Source organism: Humulus lupulus, chromosome 1 (assembly GCF_963169125.1).
Source record: "Humulus lupulus chromosome 1, drHumLupu1.1, whole genome shotgun sequence".
NCBI lineage: Eukaryota > Viridiplantae > Streptophyta > Magnoliopsida > Rosales > Cannabaceae > Humulus > Humulus lupulus.
Genome location: NC_084793.1, coordinates 278,277,329 through 278,300,174, shown reverse-complemented (window position 1 = coordinate 278,300,174; position 22,846 = coordinate 278,277,329). Strand labels below are relative to the sequence as shown.

Genomic DNA, 22,846 nt, shown 5'->3' with positions numbered 1-22,846 from the left:
TGAAGGCAAGCCTCAAGAAGAGGCTAGATGAGGCAAAGGGGATCTGGCCAGAACAGCTCCCCCAAGTTCTGTGGGCCTATAGGACCTCGCATCGGACTCCCACGGGTCACACTCATTTCTCCCTAACCTTTGGAAGTGAAGCAGTCCTCCCCGTGGAAGTGAAGGTCCTGTCACACAGGGTCTGGTCCTACGACCAAGACGGGAACCACGAGCTCCTATGCCACTCCTTAGACTTAGTGGATGAAAGGCGAGAGGATTCACAACTCCAGCTCGCCCATTATCAACAGAAAATCACTCGCTACTTCAACACTAAGGTCAAAAGACGTGCCTTTAGCGTCGGTGATTTGGTCTTGAGGAGAGTTTTCCTGGCCGGGAAAGATCCCGAAGATGGGGTTTTGGGACCAAGCTGGGAAGGACCATACCAGGTCATCGAAGTCATCAAAGAGGGAACTTATAAGTTAGCTCGACTTGGTGGAGGGGCGGTCCCGCGGACTTGGAATGCTATCTACCTAAAGAAATACTATCAATGAGCCATTTGTAAGGCCTAGAAGGTCACCTTCCATGTGTAAATAAAAATCAAATGTTTCTCGTTATTTGCAAGTGTAATTTTAAAGTAACCACGAAAGACCCTTTCCCAGTTACTTGGGGGGCATATGGTACCTGGATATAACCAGGTCTCCTTAACGACTTAGGTGTTAATTTTTATCTACGGATAAGAGTTATCACAAACTAAGTCCTATCCTGGTCTTAACCAGGTCACAAAACTTAGAAGTTAACTAAAATTTGTTGACCGTGGTTCTTCTTTAAAGAGCCCGGGATACGGATAAAAGTTGACGCGAACTAAGTTTTTCAAAATAAGTTCCTGGTCTTAACCAGGTCGCAAAACTTAGAAGTTAACTAAAATTTGTTGACCGTGGTTCTTCTTTAAAGAGCCCGGGATACGGATAAAAGTTGACGCGAACTAAGTTTTTCAAAATAAGTTCCTGGTCTTAACCAGGTCACAAAACTTAGAAGTTAACTAAAATTTATTGACCGTGGTTCTTCTTTAAAGAGCCCGGGATACGGATAAAAGTTGACACGAACTAAGTTTTTCAAAATAAGTTCCTGGTCTTAACCAGGTCAGAAAACTTAGAAGTGAACTAAAATGTGTTGACCGTGGTTCTTCTTTAAAGAGCCTGGGATACGGATACAGTTGACACGAACTAAGTTTTTTAAAAATAAGTTCCTGGTCTTAACCAGGTCACAAAACTTAGAAGTTAACTAAAATTTTTTGACCGTGGTTCTTCTTTAAAGAGCCCGGGATACGGATAAAAGTTGACACGAACTAAGTTTTTCAAAATAAGTTCCTGGTCTTAACCAGGTCAGAAAACTTAGAAGTAAACTAAAATTTGTTGAACGCGGTTCTTCTTTAAAGAGCCCGGGATACGGATAAAGTTAACTCGAACTAAGTTCATAAAAATAAAGAGATGAATTGTAACCAAATGCATAAAAATATATATATGTCAAACTGGCTGAGCAAATTGTCTCGAGGTGGAAACGCCTCACATAAAAAAGAGAATTACAATAGAAAGAGAGTTCAAAATACTTAAACGAGAAGTGTCCTAAGCCCCATCAGTTGGCCCTTTGGAGGTCGCGGTCTCATCCTGCTCCGCCACGACAGAGGCCTCTCCAGTCTCCGATGGAGGAACCTCCTTATTTAGGCAGGCTTGGAGCTGCGGCAACAAGAATGCCCAGAGGTCCGGCGGCATGAAAGAAAAGTCCGCGTCCGGATTGTGGGACCAGCAGTGATAGAACAGATCTTGTAAGGACTGCTCCGAGACGACCCGCTCGGCTTTCAGGGCGGCCTGGGCTTCGGCCTTCGCCGCCTCAAGATCTGTCCGCGATGCGGCCAGGAAGTTTTTAAGCTCTTGGTTCTCGGAGCGGATCTTCTCTAGCTCGGCTTTAGAGGCCGCCAGCGCGTCTCTCGCCTCCTGAGACTCCTGGAGGGCGGTACGGCGATCAGCTTCCAAACCCTCGAGCTGGGCCTTGGTCCTAACAATGCCTCTATATGCGGCAGCAATGCCCTGCAAGAAAAGAATGATAAATTAACAAACTGGAAGGAAAAAGGTGGCGTGTAAGTGTTAAAGCCTTAAAAGAAGGGGGCACTTTACCGTTAAGGTCATGTCCATCGCAGACTCTATAACTCGGACCGGGCTCGTTGTTTCGATAACCCGGAGCTCCTTCTCCCTAATATTGTAGAAATGGCTAACGGCGTAGCTAGCCGACTCATACACCGTACCCCGGAATGCTTCGGGCATCTTCTCCAGAGCCCGGGGGTCGACCGGGATACGCACATCCGGGGCTGCCGCGGCCAGATTCCCGACCTCTATTACCCCGTCCTGAGCGGATAATGGAGATCGTTGGGGTGGCGGGTGCATGAGCCCTGTCCTGGCAACAGGGAGGTTCGCCCCCGCGACCTGGGATGGCGGGGCTTTCTCCTTCTCCTTAGCCGGGGATTTGGTGGAGGCCCCAGCCGAGCTCTTGGACTCGCGGAGCCTCTTTAACCTCAGCCCTGCTGGGGGGTTCCCACCAAAGACAACGCCCCGCAGACTATTCCCGGGCTGGGACATCTCTTCTGCTAAGAACAAAAAACATGGTTATTACAAGGAAGCAATCATGCAGAAATAAAGACAAAAGTTTCAAAGGCAATAAGTAAGCAAATACTAAGGGAGCCCTACCCCCGGAGCTGGAGGAGCCTAAGACGATTATCTCGCGATCTGTCGCAGGTTCTAGGTCAGCTCTGACTCAGGACTGGACTCTCCTACGTACTGCCTAATCCCCGGAGCATAGATGCCCCTCTGGAGCGCAGGCCACGTGCGCAAGTTGGTCCCGTACTCCTCAAAAAGGTCCGACCTAAAGGCTAGGGTATTATCTACTACTATGGTACCCTTAGGCCGACTCTCTTGGTTGTCCAGCACGAGCTGGTCAACGCAGTGAAGCAAGAGCGTGTTCAGGTCCGGATTCCTTGGGTGACGATGGACGAGCTGCCTAGGGTTGAACCTAACCAGCCGGGGGTCTGCGATGGCCCTATCTACATTCTTAAACAAGTAAGGGTTACCTTGGCCTGAAGGACCCGCGGCTGCTCCCGATTGGACCCTCTCCTCCAAGGTCCTCTTCCTGTTCATCACCAGAGGAACTTCCTCACCTTCCTCCTCGCCTTCTTCGTCTGCGACCTCCTCCGCGACGATCGGTCTGTTGTCGCGAACTGGGGGAGGCCCCCGGGGCCTTTTCAAATTCAAAGTCTGATTTGGGAAAATCAGCTTGCAGAATACCATCGTCTCGTCCGTCACGAGCACGCGGTAGTCTTTCTCACAGGGGGGCAAGTTCGCCAGTGTATCGTATTGACCCCCGAGGGTCACAGACTTTCCGGTCCTCGCGTAAATGGCTGCAAGGTTGGTTGAGATCAGAAGTGGAATAAGGGAGGAGCTAAAACAAGATAACCTTTAAAAGGTGAACTAAATCAAGGATCACTTACGAGGATGGTTGAAGTAGTGATGGTCGCAATTGCGAAACCCAGTTGACATGAAAAACTGATCTTTGAAGTCGTTTGGATGGCTCGGCAGCTCGATGACTGCTGCTGTGTTAGGGAAGCGGGTTAAATAATAGAACCTGTCGCCTCGCCCCCGCTGGTCCGGGCTGGCTTTGAGGCAAAAGAAATATAGAATATCAGCCGGAGTGGGGACCTCCCACTCATGCTTTTGGAACAAATACCTCAATCCCGCCAGCAGACGGTATGAGTTGGGGGGGAGCTGAAATGGGGCCAACCCCACATAGTTCAAAAAATCAGCAAAATACTGATCCAGGGGGAGGAAGGCCCCTGCCTTGAAGTGTTCGCCGCTCCAGGCCGCGAACGACTCGTCGAGCGGCGTGCAGCTCCGCTCCCCATCCGCAGCAGGTCGGGTGATCACGGAGGCCATCCCCAGGGGAATGTTGTGGTTGAGGAAGATTTTGGTGATCTTTGCCTGGTCGGTTATCTTCGAGACAATTCTCTCCGCCTCGAAAAACGCGTCAGGGGCCACCTCGGCTTGCTTCTCCACCGCCGGCCCAAAGTGAGGAATTGGCGAGCTGGGCACCACCGCCTTTCCTTTATCCTGTTGGGAAGACGAACTTCCCACGTTCTTCTGTGGCAGATTTCTCTTTGGGGCCATCTGGTCGCCTATCGAACAAAAGAAAACACTTTAGAAAAGGTGACCCAAGCAGGAGAGTGAAGCAAATATTAAGTGCACGAGCTGGGGTAAGCCCAGCCCGTGGGGAGTGGTGCCACGCGTTCCAAGGAACACGCGCCTATGCCCTCAACAGATCCCAGATTACTCGGAATTCGTGTGTCAGAGGACTCAGAGTAAAAAATTGCCTTGGGGGGAAAGTTTCAACAGGCAAGGCGTGGCAAAACCGCTTTTAAGGCGTATTCCCTAAGCTACCCGGTTTTTGCACCCAAAATTCCTAAGGGTCCTACCCAGAAATTGTTCCTAAGAGAGAACCATGGAACCCATATTCTAAGACGATGTCCCATGGCAAGTGTGCCCTAATCTAAGAAGGGCTGTCACCCTCCATATCCGCGCGACCCAGAAAACCTCTGCATGTGGCTACAGTAGATTTTTTTACCTAAGCTACAGTGGCATGCTTTCAAAAATAAACAGGGACAGAAGACTTACAGTATATGGTTAGATGGTGAGCGAGGTTGCTGCGCTGGTAGGAGCTTCGTTGGTACAGTGGCCTCCAAGGCTTTGAAGGAACTCGTACGCTTAAGCTTCGTGAACGGAGAAGATGAGAGCAATGGAAATGAGGGTTTCGTTCTTCGGAAGGTCAAAGAGAAAAGAAGGAAATTTGAGAGGTTTTGAATGGTAAGGTGGCTTGTGCGTGGGATGACCACCCCCTTTTATACAAGGGAAGGATCACGTGTAAAAGGCTCTTGGGAGACCCTCCACTCGAAATGTGAAACGACGGCTGGACAGTAGGCTAGGCCATTTAATGCGGTTCTCGTAGAGTGTACCGTCGCCACCCACGGCGTTCCACGTATCAGACGCCTGCGAAAAGCATGGAATACGAAGGGTTGTGGGGGAAGTCTAAAAGCCCCTACTATGGTCTCCCATATCTGACGTCATGGACCACGAGCAGGAGCTTGGGGGGCAGATGTACGCCCTGGTTTTCCCACGGGCTGTTTAGAAGGACGAGCCTCGGACTAAACATGATTTAGTCCAAGGCTCCCACAGGCCAGAGGCTCTATTTCCAGGACGGGCCCTTGCTAGCTCGAGGGGGTCCTGTTTCCAGCTCGCACTTGTTGCCCCAGGAGCTGGGAATAACATCCGACGGCCACAGACGGATAAGCTCAGGTTATGGACTGCTCCGGTAGCGAGCTTCTCAGGAAGCTCTGACCCTATGGGAAGTCAACACGCAAGATAAACGTGCATATTCCTGCCATCACGTGTCCGATATCCCCCTGACTTCTCGGACACGCAGCAGGAACGTGCGTATTCAGACACCCACGGACGAGTTGGGCCGTGCGGCCCATTATCTCCTTCCATACTGATTAGACCACACTTGTGTGTCAGGTTTAGGAATTAATCATGAATATCACAGACTTGATATGACAAATGGTAAGGTCACGGGAGGACCTCCCTACCAACTTCCAGGTGCCTTCTCCTATAAATATGGAGACCCTGGGAGTTGATAGGGGTTGGAAGAAATGGTCTTTGAAGAAATATATACTTTGTAAACCAATTACCCAGAGAATATCAATAATATTGACTAGTGGAGTAGAAGGATTTTAACCTTCGAACCACTTAAAAACGTGTATCGAGTCACCTAGTTCTTTCCCCAAAGATTTCCTATCTGTGACGGTTCTACTTTTAGTACTAATCTCTTTCTCTTCTTCTCTTAATTATCTGTTGCCGAAGAACCGCGTCAACAATGTTATACTATAAAATTGTGATGTAAAATAAAAAAAAGAAGAGATTTTAATAATGTATTTTAAATGATAATTAAAGGAATTAGCTCTAAAGAACTTTAATTTGCATCTACGTGTCGAAAGAGTGCAAATACCATAATTAACATAGGGAGATTAAACTTATATTTTTGTTTTCTACTTTATTTATTTTTTTATTTTTAAATAAGTTATTGTCTAGTTGTAGCCTATTATACTACTTAATCGCTAATTTTAATAGTTGTCTTTTACTTTTATATTTGTTCTATGATTTCTACATCTGAAATTGTTGTATATATATGAGTCACTAATGAAAAACTCGAATACTAGATATTTTGATATAAAATAGGCCACAGACTTGCAGTTTGTTTTGTTTTATTTATAAAATTTATTAATTATTTTTATTAAATTTGTATTATTATCATATAAATTTAAAATAAATAAATAATATTATATATAAAAAATGACATAAACATATTAAATAAAAAATTAAACCAAAACATTGTTTGCGATTTTTTTAATATATATATGTATGTCCTAAAATTCAGCATGAGTTTTTTAGCAAGCTCGGATACAGCTGGCTAGCCAAAAATTGTAATAGATGATCCACAAGTCCATATTTCCTCTGTAAAGGCAGCACGACTCCCCAAGTCTATAGCACGAGCTGGTGAATACAAAGCAATAGGCACGAACTGAAAACGTTTATAAAACATAGCACCTAAGATACGAGTCGGCGCTGCACTCAGCTCGGGGTGTGCTAGAGATCTATCGCATCCTCAGATCTTTATAAACTTAGATACGTTATATAGACGTGCATGGTCAGACATTACATGTCCGCAAATCCCTGAAATCCCGGACACGTAATATAATCGTGCATGATCAGACATCGCATATCTGAATTATCCCTGAGGATCAATGATTAGTTTTACCTAATGATTAAACCATACCTTAGGATAAATTGTAATAATTATAATTAGTGTGAGACAGGTCACACTAGGGATTTTATTCACGTGACGACCCCAATGCCTATTCTATCCATGGATTTTCTCTATAAATACTAAGACCTTGGATAGGGAAAAGAGTAGTAGTTTTGTAATACCAAAACTCTGTCAAATTTAGAGAGAAAAACATTAATAATACAAACTCGTGGACTAGGTGGATTTTAACCTCCGAACCACGTAAAAAGACGAGTGTTCTCAATATTTCTTTTCTAGTGTTCTTAAGCATCATTTTCTTATTGCGGTTTATCATTAAGCACTAATCCATCCCTGCTATTTTCATAATTCACTGTTAGCGAAAAACCGCGTCAATAGTTAAGTGCTTTCATTGAGAGGTGCAGATTAGTTCTATTGTAAAAGATTTAGATCAAAGTTCACCATGGTGGTTACTCACTCGAGACATGGAAATGAAATGGATCAGCATGGTGGGCATGAGGCTCACCATAATGTTGTTTCCAATGAACATAACCCTGAAATCTAGCAACAGTCGGGAAAACAACTGATGGGCCACGACGACACTGGGAGTTCAACATCATTGCCGCTGAATCTAAACCCGAATTACTTGCTGCGGTAGAGTTGGAAAACATGAGTTAAGGGGCCATCTAGCCAAAGCAAACAAACAAATTGAGGAGGTTCTGGCTCGGCTACCCCCTCTTGCAACAGATGTTAACGTCGGAAAGAGGCAAGGTGGAACTCATAAGTCCCGTTGGGATAGTCGACCCAGACCAAGTCGGTCGATTAGAACCTCGACCCCGAGTTCTGCGCCCATGGCGCAAGATCACCTAGAAATCCCGTTTGATGGCCTTCCTAGGGGCCATCGGCAAGTCAGCCAGTCGGTTAGGACCTCGACCCCAAGTTCAGTACCACCATCGAATGCGCTTGGAAACACCCATGGAAACCCACGTGGAAGGTCTAGGGAAAAATCGCAAAGACGACATGTTCCAGCCGACCCCCCTGCGTCACGATCAGATCGCTAGACACAAAGACTTAGAAAATGGCGGAGTAGAGCGACCGCGGGAAAATTTGGTCCATCCTGACGGGACAAGAATTGCCTCGCCAATTAGGCATCCCCCGTCGCCCATAAGGCATCCTACACCACCTCATTCCGCGCGAAACGTTCCTACCTATGGGGACAGCAGGAGAAATTCTCCTCCCGCTGCCCCTACTTATGCCCCACGAGCACGCAGAAATATCCCAGATCCTCATCCTAATCGTGAGCTCTAAGTTTCTCCAATGGAAGTTATTGGATTGAGGGCCGTTGAAGTGGTAGGTCCGGAGTAGATTTGAGAAATCAGCTGAGTTCGGCTCAGAGCCCTCGAGTCGATCCACAGACTGATCTATGAGATCGCCTAAACTCCCAAAGGAGAAATCCAGCCCACGATGGAGTCAGTGGCACTCACCACGAGAGAGGTCCTTCCGAAGTACGTGATAACGGGAATGTCCCACCAAACCAAGCTCGAACTTGGAGGGACAATAATCCGCCGAACGCGTACGACCGAATGGGAGCTGTTGAACAGCCCCATAACAACCAGGGAACCAAGGACCAAACTCTCAAAAGGTTAGCCCAGATGGAGGAGCTGATGAAAAGACTTCTATCAGAGAAGGAAAAAGATGAATATGACTCAGGGGATGAGCTCGAACTTTTCGCCCCAAGCATCGCAGCAACGACATACCTGCCGGGTTTCAGGATGCCCCATTTGTCAAAATTCGATGGAGATGGAGATCCATCCGACCACTTGGGAACGTTCAACACCCTGATGACGGCCCATAATATTGGACCCGAATTGAGGTGCTTGGTATTTCCCTCGACTTTGGTCGGGCCGGCTAGGCAATGGTTTAAGCAATACAAAAAGCATTCTATCAGCTCGTGGAAGAGTTCACTACAAGAATTTTAGCCTAATATAACACCTAAAAATGACAATTTTTAAAAAACACTATGGTTAAATAGAAAAATCAGGCGCGCTCGGTACAGTAAAATTTTACAGCCCGCCACTAGCTTTTCCATCTCCCCCTCTAATATTCTATTAGCCCTAAATTATTTCTCTTTCTCTCTCTCTCTCTTGTATCTTCTTCTTCACAAATCAACCCTAATCGTGTTCCCCTCTGTCTCTTTTTCTCTCCCTCGAAAAATAGCCACACACACTCCAATCTCTTGCCTTCTCTCAATCTCTCGTTCATCCCACTCACAGTGACTATTTCTTTCGCTCTCTCTGGTTTGGAACCATCGTTCAGCGACCTCTCTCTCTCATTCTCTTTCAGATGTGGGTGCTAAGGATCAATGATGAAGGGTCCCAAGAAAGGGCTTTGGGACGATGATGAAAAGACGCAATAAGGGGCGAAGCAGATGCTCCCCAAAGTGCTTTGACCCTTTCTTCTCCCTAGCGCGAACCAGAGGCCTTTCCTCCATGGGCGATGGGCAACCGAGTCTGTCCATTATGTGAAGTAAGGTAACTTTAACCCATTTTTTTAATTTATGATATATGAAGTATGATTTATATGTAAACTAAGGTAACTGAGCCTGTCAATTTTGATTTTTTTTTGGGTGTTATTTATGGATTTGAAAGTTTAACGGCGCCATTCACAAGGGTATGCCCCACAAGTTCTACCATGGCCGAACTGGGCGTGTCTGGAACATCACCAAGCGCGCTATTGGCATGGAGATTAACAAGCAGGTTGGGAACCGCATCATTAAGAAGAGGATTCATGTTCGTGTGGAGCATGTCCAGCCCTCTAGATGCACTGAGGAGTTCAGAAACAGAAAGTTAAGGAACGATAAGCTCAAGGCCGAGGCCAAGTTGAAGGGTGAGGCCATCAGCACCAAGAGGCAGCCAGAGGGTCCCAAGCCAGGTTTCATGGTCGAAGGAGCTCAGTTGGAAACTGTCACCCCCATTCCTTATGATGTTGTCAACGATCTCAAGGGTGGTTATTAGATCTTTTTATGTATTATTTTTTCTTCTCAATGTTCTATTCTGTTCTGTTCTTGTCTGGTTTTGATTTTGTTTTCAATACTACCAATGGAAACGTTTCCTTAATTAGTTCAAGTACTCAAAGCCGTTGTTAGTTTTCATATTTTGAATACTATTCTAAGTACAATTTTGTTTTAAAAATTTTCTGTGCTATTTTTGTTGTGTACAGAATTATTCCAAGAGTCCAAGATTTTCGGTTTATGAAAGACAAAAAGCAAGAAGCATTCTCATGACACCAAGTCTTCAAGGCAGGTCACCTCACTAGTCATGGCATCAATTCGGAAGGACACCTCAAAGCTTCACAAAAGCCAGATGGCAGCAAGCAGTAGGCACAACACCTCGGTATCTCACGGCATCAGGTCTTCATTTATTAAGATTTTTTTTTGAATAAATTTCTGAAGTCAACTCTATATTCGCTCAGGTATATACATGTAATACTGTTTCTGAGATATACTTTTATGAGTTACATCTGTCTATAGAGTTGAGCGAATATAGATATACTGTAATACTGAGCTTAAACCTCCTCCCTGAGCTTCATTGTCTATAGATATACTGTAATACTGGACTCTTAATCAGAATTAGACAAAAAGACAACTATTAGTGATCTTAATGAAAGGCATGGTAAGTTATTATTTTTTTTAAGGAATCCTTTTCTTATTTTTAATCACATCTAGATAATTTTTATCTCAGTTTCTGTGTAAGAAAAACACTGAGAGGCTGATGAGATTTGATTGAAACTATCAAGTAGATGAAAATTAATTTTCTACTTATTAACTATCATCTAGCTCAAAGATGTTGGCTTTGCATAGCATCAGAATGATTTGTTGCCACCGTAGTTGATTTTAAGACTAGTTTGGCTGTTTCCCAACTATTTTATGAGTTTCATTTGACTAAGATTTTTACTTTGGAATTCAGATTGCATATTTGTAGTATGTGCTAATGATTTTTGTTTTTGTATGTTTCTGAGTGAAGCAAGAAAACTGTTTGATGAAAGTTCTAAGTTAGATGTTATATTTTAGAGTTCTATAATTATGGGTTTTCTAAACATGGAGAAGTTGATAAAGCTATTAGGTTGTTTGATTAGATGCCATCAAGAAATCCCATTTCTTAAATTACTTGATTGGTGGGTATTTTTGCTAGGATGCCATCAAGAAATCCACCACCTATTTGGTAAAGGATCTAAATTGTATTTTGGATTAGTTTTCTCTGTGATAATACAAACTTTTTAAATTTACTTGAAATTAGTAGTAGTAGTAGTAGTAGTAGTAGTAGTAGTAGTAGTAGTAGTAGTAGTAGTAGTAGTAGTAGTAGTAGTAACTACTATAATTTTTCTTGCTAGCTAGTTACATCATAGAAAAGCAAATCCCAAATCATGTAAAACATATTAAAATTTGGGTCTAGTTTGATTTTCTGTTTCTTTATACATTTCAAGGCCACGAGATTATTTTATTGCAAGAAGTTCTATAAAATCAAAAAATTAAATACATTTCTTTCTAGTTTTGTGTTCCCTTCCCCACCTGCAACTTTCTCATTTTGACAAATTGGTTTTTTCTACTTTGTTTGGTGAGTTGTATCTCTGTTTGAAGTGAGGGGCTACTTTGTTTGGTGAGTTGTATCTCTGTTTGAAGTTCTATAATCAACCCTAATTTGCTTCCTCTATGTTTAATGTACAGATTTTGAAGCATGATTGGCCAGCAAGATGGCAAAGCTTTATTCCTGATCTTGTTTCAGCTGCTAAAACTAGTGAAACAATTTGTGAGAATTGCATGGCTATATTGAAGGTTTCTCTCTCTCTCTTAAACTATTGAGAATTAGTTGGCACTAATTACTTGAATAAGTTTTCTTCAGCTTCTAAGTGAAGAGGTGTTTGATTTCTCAAGAGAAGAGATGACTCAAAGTAAGATAAAGGAGCTTAAACAATCATTGAACAGGTAGATAATTTATGTTTTTTTTATTTTTATTTCATTTTGGGATGCATTTCATGTTTTATATTGTAATGTTTCATGAGTGCTCTTTTTTTTTTTTCCTTCTATAGACTTATCAATTGCTTATAATTATATATATATTAAGGACAGTTCTTTTAGATATCCTTTGATGAGAAGTCATTATGCACTTTTTAAGTTATTTTTATTCACTATTATACACATATTTTGATACAATGTCTTCCGGGTGAACTGCCACCACAAAGTCAAGTGATCTGATCACTTATCTTGGACTACTGATAGTCACGTACTGCCATTTCGTAGTCATCATATATTTGGGTTTTATTTTCTAATTGGCATGTCACATGTTACCGTAATGATATGTTTATGCATTTTTCCAATCTCTCACACATAATGTGATTGGTTGTTGCAGTGAATTTCAACTCATTCATGAGCTATGCTTATATGTACTATCAGCCTCTCAAAGAACTGAGCTTATACGTGCAACATTCTCCACATTGCACGCATTTCTCTCATGGATTCCCCTGGGATATATATTTGAGTCTCCATTGGTATGTGCTTTGCTTGATAGATGGTTGTTGTATTTCCTTTGAATTTAATACTTAATAACTTCCTTAAAAGAGTAAGTACATTTGAGCAAAATTCTGATTGTGTTTGTTTATGTAACAGCTTGAAACGCCGCTGAATTTTTTCCCCATGCCATCGTATCGGAATCTCACTCTTCAGTGTTTGACAGAGGTGTGTTTGTATGCTGATTTAGTTAAGAGTTGCTTCAAAACTGTGCCTGGTTCTCATAGTTCACTGCACTGGTGTTTAGGTTGTAGCACTTAATTTTGGAGATTTCTACAATGCCCAGTACGTTAAGATGTACACCATATTCATGAAACTGTTATAGGTAGGTCCGAAATGAAATGCTTATTGTAGTACTATCTTTGGTTGGCTTACTCATCACATCATTGTCCAGTTTTTTCTTTTATTTAATTGTATGTCTTGTTCCTGTGTTGCTATTAATATTTTTTTTTCTTCCTTTTGGTCAGACCATGATTCCTCTTAATACAAACATTCCTGAGGCTTATGCAATTGGTTCCAGCAAAGAGCAGGTAAAGTTGTTTTTGGCCCTTCAAAATTTAATGAAGACCATTTTTTATGTGTTCGCTCAATAATTGTTTATTTCTGGCAATGTCTTTTTTTTTTTTTTAACTTACCTATTCTGCAGGCTTTTATTCAGAATTTGGCTTTGTTTTTCACTTCATTTTATAAGGCAAGTTTTTTTCTTTTTTCCCTTTATACTTTCTTGATCTTAGTATTTACCACGTTTTGTTATATTTATATCTCAATGGCCATCCTCTTATATCTCATTTAGTTGTAGAACAGGCTTAATGTGTCAATAAGGCACTGCTTCAGGGATTTAATAAGATAATATGGAATCACATTGCTTCCTTGTCAAATATCAAAGATTTGAAGTTGCTGTTTAAATACATTGCAACATTCACTGCTTAAGGGATTTAATAAGATAATATACAATCACATTGTTTCCTTGTCAAATCTCAAAGATTTGAAGTTGTTGTTTAAATACATTGCAACATTTACATCGTTCTATCCTTGTGCAATCTCACATTCGTGTGCTGGAAACTCCTAGAGAGAACATAGCTGCTTTGCTCATGGGTGTTGAATATCTTACCAAAATTTCATATGTGGATGACACAGAAGTTTTCAAGGTACCAATATTTTAGTAGTCTAGACTCGAACATACAAGTGAAATTTGTTAAAATTGGAATGAGTTTTAATCATTTTATGACCGGAACAGGTTTGCTTAGACTTTTGGAATTCATTTGTGTTGGAACTATTTGAGGCACACCACAATTTGGATAATCCTGCTATAACGACAAACATGATGGGGCTGCAGGTATTGTGAATATGTTAACTTTCAGATGATATTATATAGTTTTTGGTGTGATTGTTTTATTTTCATATGGTTGCACTTGCACATATCATCTTTTTCCTCTTGCAGTTTACGGTTTTACTTTTGTATATTGTTTACTTTCAGATGATATTTTATAGTTTTTGGTGTGATTGTTTTATTTTCATATGGTTGCACTTGCACATATCATCTTTTTCCTCTTGCAGTTTACTGTTTACTTTTGTATATCAGATACAAAATTAGTTGATTTGTTTCTTATTTCTGTGTTTTCCATGATATATATGTAATTTTCATTTCAATTTGTGTTTTCCATAAATATTGTCTTTTGAACCTTCAGAGCAGTTGGGTTTCTTTTCTTTTCCTTTTTGTAGTCTAAATGATTGGAGATAGTAATATATAATAGTTTTGTGACATCAAATATTTTGTGACCTGTAATCTCTGTTCTTGAATTATGTCAAACCTTTGCTTATTAAGGGAATTGTCTTTCCATCTCTTTGTTTGTGTGATTCTTTTTTATTTATATGTTATTGGTTTTTTCGAAATTTGTAATGGGACAGATACTTATTTTAACCTGTGGTTTTATACTGAATAAGCAGATGCCTTTGCTACCTGGTATGGTTGATGGCCTTGGATCACAACTGATGCAGTGGCGGCAATTATATGCTGAGCCAATGTCAAAGTTAAGAATGCTTATGATTTCTCGTATGGCCAAGCCAGAAGAGGTTCTCATAGTGGAAGATGAAAATGGCAATATTGTTCGTGAAACCATGAAGGACAATGATGTTCTCGTGCAATATAAGGTCAGTAATCTATGCTTTGCAAGTAAAATTCATTATAAGTGGGCTAGAAAAGTCCTTGGTATTTGAATTTATATTTTAAAAAAAATTTCTTGGTTTTTAATTTTTTTGTATTTATTTTTGTGCTACATTTGTATTTTTTAAATTGTTTTTTGGTATCTCATTTTTAATTATCATGGAAACTTTCCTTAACCAAATTTCTATGGTCTATTATTGTTGCAGAACATGAGGGAGACTTTGATATTTAGAGAGCTTCGGATGGCAACAAACAACTTCAGCAGCAAGTACTTGGTTGGATGATGAATTGAAGGATGGAGCAAGTTTCATGCATGATTTACTTTTGTGTATCTTGTAATGTTTCTGTTTTTCATTTTTAAAGTAAAAAATGTTCAAGATTATAAAACTTTATTATGTTATGCTTTCAAATTTAAGTTAGAACTAAGATCTCATGAAGTAGACATATTCATGGTTTGAATTAGTTATTGTTTAATGTAATACTTGTGGTTTATCAATCTATTGAGAATTACATTTTATGATTAATTTTAATTTTTTTTTATCAAAATACAATAATGAAAATCTTTTAATTAAAAAAAAAACCTTATAAGTATACTTATCAAAATAAAATTTAAAATATATTATCCACACTAAAGTAACAAAATTTTATTACTAGACTTTTAATATGTTATGATTTAGAAATATATTATAAGCATAACAAATTGTTATGATTTATATAATATAACAAACTAAAAATGCTATCAAAATAATTAAATGTAACAGTGGAAAAGTGTTATGCATAAAGTATAAGGTTAAACTCCAAATTTATAATCAAATACTCTAACTAAATGTTATTATTTGAACATTATAGCAACTAAAAATATGTTATTGAATAGTTTAAGATAACATCGAACATAACATTCGAATACTGTTATAGAAAAGACAGGACTATTAATAACAGGGGCTATGTTAGCATTTTCAGAAACGTTATCAATACTCCCGGTTAGCAGTTTTTAAGTGTTATGAATACTGTTTTTTCTTGTAGTGGTTTCTCTGCTGATTTCAAGAGGGCATTCCAGGCCTCTCAGGTGGCTCGCATCAAGGCGGACTCCCTCGCAAATGTAAAGCAGCTTCCAGGAGAGCCTCTGAAAGCATATCTGAGTAGGTTTGCCAATGTTGCTGCGCGAGCTAGAGACACAGATGAAAGTTCTAGGCTCATGGCGATGAGAACAGGAATTCTTATTGGGGGCGACCTATGGCAATAACTCTAAAGAAAGGGGGTCCACACTGTAGATGAGTTCCTGAGCAAGGCTCAAAGGTGGATCAACTTCGAAGAGGCACGAGCTACAGTCGTAGGAACTAGCCAGGTCCCTACCCAGCCCGTTGGAGCGGTAACAGATGTTGCAACTATGGCTAAAACCGTTACCCAGAATAACCAAGGGGGAAATAACAAGAGGAAGGGAAATGGTGAGGGCGGACAGAGCGGTTTAAAGAAAAACAAGCCCGTGGAGAAGTTTAAGTCGATCTATACGACTTATGCCGACCTCACGGATACTAGAGAGCGCATTTTCTTGGCGAATTCTGCTCGCCTTTCGTGGAAAAATCCAGAGCCTTTAAAAATCAAAGGGCGAAGAGAGATCCTTCGAAATTTTGTCGATTCCACAATGACACCAGTCACTACACTGATGATTGCCGGCACTTGAAGGATGAGTTCAAGACACTCATCAGGGCCAGACCTTTGGCTTAGTATGCCCGGAATCGAATAACTCCCGGTCAGCTCGCCGAACAAAACATTCCATCAGCTCCGGAGGCCCCAACAAATCATACCGGAGCTCAGGTGAATCAGGATACCCCTCCTTCGATAACAGGGGAGAGATAACAACCATCTCCGGAGGCCCTCATCTGGCCGGCACGAGCAGAGGTGCCCATAAGAGGTATATCAATGAGCTGAGGTCTCACAACGGAGTTGAGTTTGTCCCGGAGCAGCGTTTATCTAAGCAACAATGATTGGAGAAACAACCAATCAGTTTCACTGAAGAAGATGCTAGCCATGTCCAATTCCCGAATAATGATCCTCTAGTCATAACTGTCTAGCTCCCCAACTGGAGAGTTAGGAGGACACTAGTGGATAATGGAAGTTTTGTGAACCTATTGTTCAAGTCCACACTAGAAAAAATGGGATTGTCTGTAACCGAGCTGAAGGCAACCCCATGATGCTGTATGCTTTTTTTAGTGAGGGATTGGCAGCTATCGGAATAATCGAGTTAGTGATAACCTTGGGTGAAGGACCATGGACTGTTTCAAGGCTTCTCGAATTTGTGGTCTTCGATTGTCTGGCCGCGTACAATGCAATCTTGGGCCGACCTACGTTGATGGCATTCGAAGCCATAACATCTGTCCGCCACCTGGTGATCAAGTTCCCCTCATCTACAGGAATATGCACTGTCTGAGGCGATCAACTTGCTGCCAGGGAATGCTACAGCATTTCCATGAAGGGAAAGTCACAACCCAGGTAGCAAACGATTGCCATACATGATGAAGGTGAGGAATCCCAGGAAGTAAGGGCTGCTCTTGGAACAGAAGAACCTCAACAAGCCAATGGCAGGGGTATTACCCCAAGTGATGATATTGATCCGCGAGTAGGCGAAGATAGATTTGATCTCTGAGCTATTGAAGAGCTCGAAGAGGTAAGCATCGATCCTAGAGATGCTTCGAGAATCGTTAAGCTCAGGAGAAATCTTGACGATGAGAGGAAGGCGGAGCTGATAAATTTTTTACAAGGAAATCTAGATGTTTTCGCCTGGTTTCATGAAGACATGATAGGGATAAGCCTGAGTGTGATCACGCACACCTTGAACTTGGATTAAAGCGTGCCTGTGAAATCCTAAAAACAGAGGCATCTGGGTACAACCCGAGCTGAGGCCCTGGAAGAAGAAGTAGCTCGGCTATTAAAATGCGGGTTTATTCGCGAGGCTAAATATCTGGTTTGGGTTGCAAATCCTGTCCTGGTCCCAAAGCCAAATGGAAAGTGGCAGACCTGTATCGATTTCTCTGACCTAAAGAAAGCTTGTCCCAAGGATTGCTTCCCATTGCCAAGAATTGATCAGTTGGTGGATGCCACTGCAGGGCACGAGCTCATGTCCTTCATCGATGCGTATTCTGGGTATAACCAGATCGCGATGAACCCCATGGACTAGGAGCATACTAGCTTTATGACTCCAATGAATGTTTACTGTTATAAAGTTATGCCCTTCGGCCTGAAGAACATTGAGGCTACTTACTAGCTATTGGTCAACAGAATGTTCGTCGATCAGATCGGGAAAAACATGGAAGTGTATGTTGATGATATTCTGGTCAAATCTAAGACTGCTGATAACCTTGTTCCCGATCTGAATGAATGTTTTGAGATCTTAAGGAGATATAACATGAGGTTGAATCCCCAGAAGTGTACTTTCGGAGTGGCATCAGGAAAGTTTCTGGGATTCATAGTCAACACAAGGGGGATAGAGGCGAACCCAGACAAAATTAGATCGTTATTAGAAATGCCTTCGCCCAGGTCGCGTATAGATGTCCAGAGTCTGACTGGAAGAGTGGCAGCCCTTAATCGGTTCATTTCTAAATCAACTGACAAGTGCCTGCCATTCCATAATCTGCTCTGAGGAAATAAGAAGTTTGAATGGACTGAGGAGTGAGAATAGGCATTTCTTGATCTAAAAACACATTTGGCCGAGCCACCAGTATTTTCTAAACCAGCGGTGGGGGAGCATATTTTCCTTTATTTGGCTGTTACGAAAAATGCAGCCAGTGTTGTGCTGGTCTGGAAAGAAGACCAGGTTCAAAAACCGGTATATTATATAAGCAAAAGACTTCTCGGAGCTGAATCGCGGTATACCTTAATGGAAAAGATGGCGTTCTGCCTTATTCTAGCCTCCAGGAAGCTTAGGTCGTACTTCCAATCCCATTCAATCCACGTCATGACTGACCAACCTTTAAGGCATGTATTGGAGAAACCTGATGTTAGGAGTGTGTCCTAAAAGCATGTAAAAGACATTTGTTATTTCTATGAATAAATAAATACAATGTTCTATTATTGTTATATTTAGATTATTAAATTATTGTTTGAATAATTTTGTAAATATCAGAAAAATTCCATATTTATTATTGAGGATGTGATCTTGTATTAGTACGAGAGAATTAAGATCACATGAATGAATAATAATAGTCAACAACAACAAATTAAAGTTATGGAATTCTTTAATTGGGGTTGTAAGTACGGTTTGTTGAGTATCATGTTGATTCAAATAATCTAGATTCGGATTATTGATGTGGTAAGACATCTCGGTAAATGTGCTTTATATAATATGATTATATATGACATGGACCGATATGAATAAAAGTATTTATCCAAAAACCATTTAACAATAAAGACTTGCAATTCATATCATAACTGATGATCATTTATAGATCAACCTAAATCCTAAGTGTTCATGAACTCATGTTCATGTTTATTAAATCTTTTGATTCATTCGTTAAGGTCTCTTCATAGAATGAGGCTAATGACTTTTGTTTTGGAGATTTAATATTATGGATGACTGGGAACATGTATCAACAATACAGAATTTAATATTTCCTAACATATCGTATATTAGTTCCCTTAATGGTTAATTCTGGAACTGAATGATTTTGAGCTCAAATCTATAATTAGATTATAGATTAATTATTCACTAGTGAATTAATGGTACTTAAGGAATAAGAAGTAAATTAGAAAGGTAAAATGGTAATTCTTCCATTCTAATTTATGAACTAATTAATTAGAGGGTTGAACTATTGTAAGATGATTATATCAAATGGACAACTTAGAATAAGATTTCTGTAAAAGTATATCTATAACATAAAGAGTGCAATTATGAATTTATAGTGGAGAAATATCAGAATTAATAAATTAACTATTATAATTAAAGAGTTTAACTATTTAGTTACAATTTATTGGAGCTTAATGTTATAGGTCCATGGTCCCTGAAATGGCTCAAACAAACACTGAGAAAGGTAAATACAAAAATAGGCAAAATGACTTATTTGATAAGTAAAATATTTTTCTATGCACCAAACATAATTATTCTATAATTATGTGTAATTAATTAATTGAGAATTATTTAATTATTTGATTTAACAAATATATAATTAATTTTGAATTAATTTATTTTTGGGATTTTTGGTATTTAAATAATAAGAAAAAATTGGAAAAAATCACATGCCTTCCCTGGCATGTGGTACACGTGTAGCACAGTGCACAATCACTGTGCTACACACATAAGAGGCTTTTGGTAGTTTCTTGGTTCCACAATTTTAGTTATTTAAATATTAAATAAATAATGAGATATTGTAATATGATTAAAATATTATTATTTAAACATAATCTGATAACTGATTAGTTATTTTCAAATTGTTTAAAATAACTAATATTTTATTTTTAATATATTGGATATATTAAATATAGGATATCAGTTTTTTGAGAACGATACTTTTCAGGGATAGAAAAGATATCGTGAAATCTCTCTAAGAGAAAAAAAACAGTGATACAAGCATAGGTCACTGTTCTTCACAAACTTAGGTCCAAACTTTATCAGATCTCATGTGTTGAGAACATCTGATAAATAGATTTTGCCTATTATTTTGTATAGTGTGCCCACACTCATTCTTTGTGTGCTGAGAACATTTTGGAAGATCGTGGTGTGAGATCTCAAGGATTTGGCCATACAAAAAGATAGCAGCAAGGAAGGACTTGAGGTAATTTTCTATTCATATCTTTGATTCAATATATATATATGCATGTGAAGAAGTAGATCTAGAAATCTTGTGGGATTAAATTAACAATTTTGATTGTTGTTCCGCTGCGTATAATCTATGATTTGATCTATAAAAACCAACAAATGGTACCAGAGCCATCTTCACACACACACACATATATATATTGAATTTGTGTGGGTTTGATTTTATGCATTTATTTATTTTTTGATGAATGAATGGATGGCTTAATATGATTGAATGCATGAGAATATTGAGTCGTTAAATGTATGGTGTTTTTGGGTTAGGATTTGTTTATGATTATATCATTGTGTAAGCCATTAAATGGCATAGGATTTATGTAATTTTATTTGGTTTTTGACACCATAAAATTGTAATTATGATCACACAAAAGTCAGAATAGAGCCCGTGATTCAGAATTCAGCCATTGTTCCTTCGAGGCCACCCTCCGAGCTGCTACCGGGGACGTCGTACGGACCGTACGGTTCCGTACAAAACGCCCCCGGCAGCCCCGTTTGACGCCATGTGTCCCCGTCTTGCTGGTCCAAATTTTTTTTTATTTTTATGAAATTATTCTGTTATTTTTTAAAAAAATTTAAAATGTTAAATATCATATTTATTAGAAATTTGATATTTAAATAATGTGATAATTTTGTTATCCTAACAAACTTTTTTTAATATCTTATTTCAAAATTTAATTTTAAAAATAACATATTTTAATTAAATATTTCAGTTTCTTGTTTTAATTAAAAGTTGTTTTAATTAAAAAGGAAAATAAAAATAATGATTATTTAAAAGTTTTGTTTTAATTAATCAAGATAATTAGAAAATTATTTTCTTATTATTATTCTGGACCAACAACGACACATATCCTACCGAAAGTAAAGTAAAGAAGCCCGATGGAGATCAAGGCGGTTTTATTTATTTATTTTTTAAAATTTATAAAGTGGTTGTAAAATTAGAAATACACAAAAGCACCCGGTTCAACATTTATTGTTTATTTATTTAAATAATTATTTTCATGTGATTGATAACATGTTCATGCATTTTGTGCCATACATAAAAACCCACATAGTCATAATCATGCATCTCATTAGTAGAAACATGATTATTAGGATTGTCTTATATGTTTATATGAAATGTTTTGCGAAACCAATTGCATATAAATTACTTAGTTTTATTTTTGAAAACTTGGAAAAATATCACACAAAATTTTAAGTCTTTATGACTTAATTTCTTTAAACCAACTTTATTTTAAAATTGTTTTTAGTAAAGTATAGATGAACATAATTGGTAATTTAAATTTGGATATGGACCTAGAAACTCACTTTCTTTCCAATTTTAATTATGTTCATAAAGTTTAAAGAATCTATAATTAATTTCGAATTAATTAGGTTAAAAACACTTATTTCAAAATAGTGAGTGGGAGAGGGTTGATAACTCAACATAACCCATGTTCTCCATTATTATTATAACATTGTGAGATATGAATAGTGCCTTGCGACGGCTTTGTTTTCGTCCCCCTAAGGAAGGTGTCTAGACATGTCAATAGCAAGGTTATATTTCTTACAAAGATAGGAACTAATGATGTATTTTAGGTTTGATCGACCCTAAGGCGGCATGTCCTAAGTTAAGTCATGAACTCCGAAATAATGGGTTACACTCACAAAGTTATGATTAAGCTTTTGCAGTGGATAATCATAACTTGACCAAACTAAGCGGTACTTTAATGTTTAAAAGAGAAAATAAAGAGTTATTTTAAGTTTTAAACAATAAAGATGAGAATGTCTTATAAATTCTCCAAGATTAATTTGATCGACCCTAAGGTGGCACTTTAATTGTTAGAAAATTTTATCGTGGAAATTAATCTTTATTTTATGTGTTTTAATTGTGCTCATGCATCACGTTTAATTTTCGAAACTTTGATATTTATTTTTCTAAATATAATAATAATATTTGTATTTTTTTATTCAGAATATGTCTATCTTTGGTAATCCAATCAATGCTTTGATCGCACAAGAAAAATTAACTGGTGATAACTTCACAAAATGGAAATCAAATATGAATCTGTTGTTGGTTAGCGAAAATCACAAATTTGTCCTAAATGAGGAATGTCCTGAAGAACCTAGCGCCACTGCCCCGAAACATGTTCGGGCCCCGAAACATGTTCGGGACAAATTTGATTAATGGATTCAATCCAATAACAAAGCTAAATGCTATATGTTTGTAAGCATGAGTGATGTCATACAAACAAAGCATGAATCCATGGAAACTGCTTTTGAGATACTAGAATCTCTTAAGGAAATGTTTGGGCGCCCATCTGATCAAAGTCGTCATGAGGCTACTAGAACCTACATGAATGCTAAGATGAAGAAAGGTCAATCTGTGCATGAGCATGTTTTGAACATGATCAGTGTACTACATGAAGCTGAGACGCACGGAGCAGTCATGGATGAAAAGACA

General features: G+C 39.3%; 3 protein-coding genes across 4 annotated transcripts; all 3 read left to right on the top strand.

Annotated features, from left to right (window-relative positions):
• Nucleotides 1-9,088: 9,088 nt before the first annotated feature.
• On the top strand, nucleotides 9,089-10,024 carry LOC133834500 (large ribosomal subunit protein eL21x/eL21w-like). Of its 2 annotated transcripts, none has more exons than XR_009893354.1 (2): nucleotides 9,089-9,404; nucleotides 9,522-10,024. XR_009893354.1 is itself a non-coding variant. In XM_062264139.1 (2 exons), the coding sequence occupies exons 1-2, from the start codon at nucleotides 9,370-9,372 to the stop codon at nucleotides 9,885-9,887; spliced, it is 396 nt and encodes a 131-aa protein (XP_062120123.1). In that variant the 5' UTR covers nucleotides 9,194-9,369; the 3' UTR covers nucleotides 9,888-10,024. The 2 variants fall into 2 exon arrangements, 1 of the variants encoding a protein (XP_062120123.1); XM_062264139.1 differs by having other exon boundaries at nucleotides 9,194-9,399.
• Nucleotides 10,025-11,328: 1,304 nt separating this feature from the next.
• Nucleotides 11,329-13,366, top strand: LOC133777708 (protein EXPORTIN 1B-like). Its single transcript, XM_062217420.1, has 7 exons — nucleotides 11,329-11,704; nucleotides 11,772-11,854; nucleotides 12,279-12,417; nucleotides 12,536-12,604; nucleotides 12,904-12,966; nucleotides 13,083-13,127; nucleotides 13,271-13,366. The coding sequence occupies exons 1-7, from the start codon at nucleotides 11,582-11,584 to the stop codon at nucleotides 13,364-13,366; spliced, it is 618 nt and encodes a 205-aa protein (XP_062073404.1). The 5' UTR covers nucleotides 11,329-11,581.
• A 123-nt stretch (nucleotides 13,367-13,489) lies between these two features.
• LOC133834490 (protein EXPORTIN 1A-like) lies at nucleotides 13,490-15,115 on the top strand. The gene is made up of 4 exons (XM_062264126.1): nucleotides 13,490-13,584; nucleotides 13,674-13,772; nucleotides 14,384-14,587; nucleotides 14,807-15,115. The coding sequence occupies exons 1-4, from the start codon at nucleotides 13,528-13,530 to the stop codon at nucleotides 14,882-14,884; spliced, it is 438 nt and encodes a 145-aa protein (XP_062120110.1). The 5' UTR covers nucleotides 13,490-13,527; the 3' UTR covers nucleotides 14,885-15,115.
• The last annotated feature ends 7,731 nt before the right edge of the window (nucleotides 15,116-22,846 follow it).

Excerpts from the sequence above, each read along its gene's own strand:
- LOC133834500 (XM_062264139.1), top strand. The coding sequence starts at position 9,370 with ATGGGCAACCGAGTCTGTCCATTATGTGAA. Across the intron at positions 9,400-9,521 it reads GAGTCTGTCCATTATGTGAA|TTTAACGGCGCCATTCACAA; the intron begins GTAAGGTAACTT and ends TGGATTTGAAAG.
- LOC133777708 (XM_062217420.1), top strand. The coding sequence starts at position 11,582 with ATGTTTAATGTACAGATTTTGAAGCATGATTGGCCAGCAAGATGGCAA. Across the intron at positions 12,418-12,535 it reads ATATATTTGAGTCTCCATTG|CTTGAAACGCCGCTGAATTT; the intron begins GTATGTGCTTTG and ends TTTATGTAACAG. Across the intron at positions 12,605-12,903 it reads CTCTTCAGTGTTTGACAGAG|ACCATGATTCCTCTTAATAC; the intron begins GTGTGTTTGTAT and ends CCTTTTGGTCAG.
- LOC133834490 (XM_062264126.1), top strand. The coding sequence starts at position 13,528 with ATGGGTGTTGAATATCTTACCAAAATTTCATATGTGGATGACACAGAA. Across the intron at positions 13,773-14,383 it reads CAAACATGATGGGGCTGCAG|ATGCCTTTGCTACCTGGTAT; the intron begins GTATTGTGAATA and ends CTGAATAAGCAG. Across the intron at positions 14,588-14,806 it reads ATGTTCTCGTGCAATATAAG|AACATGAGGGAGACTTTGAT; the intron begins GTCAGTAATCTA and ends TTATTGTTGCAG.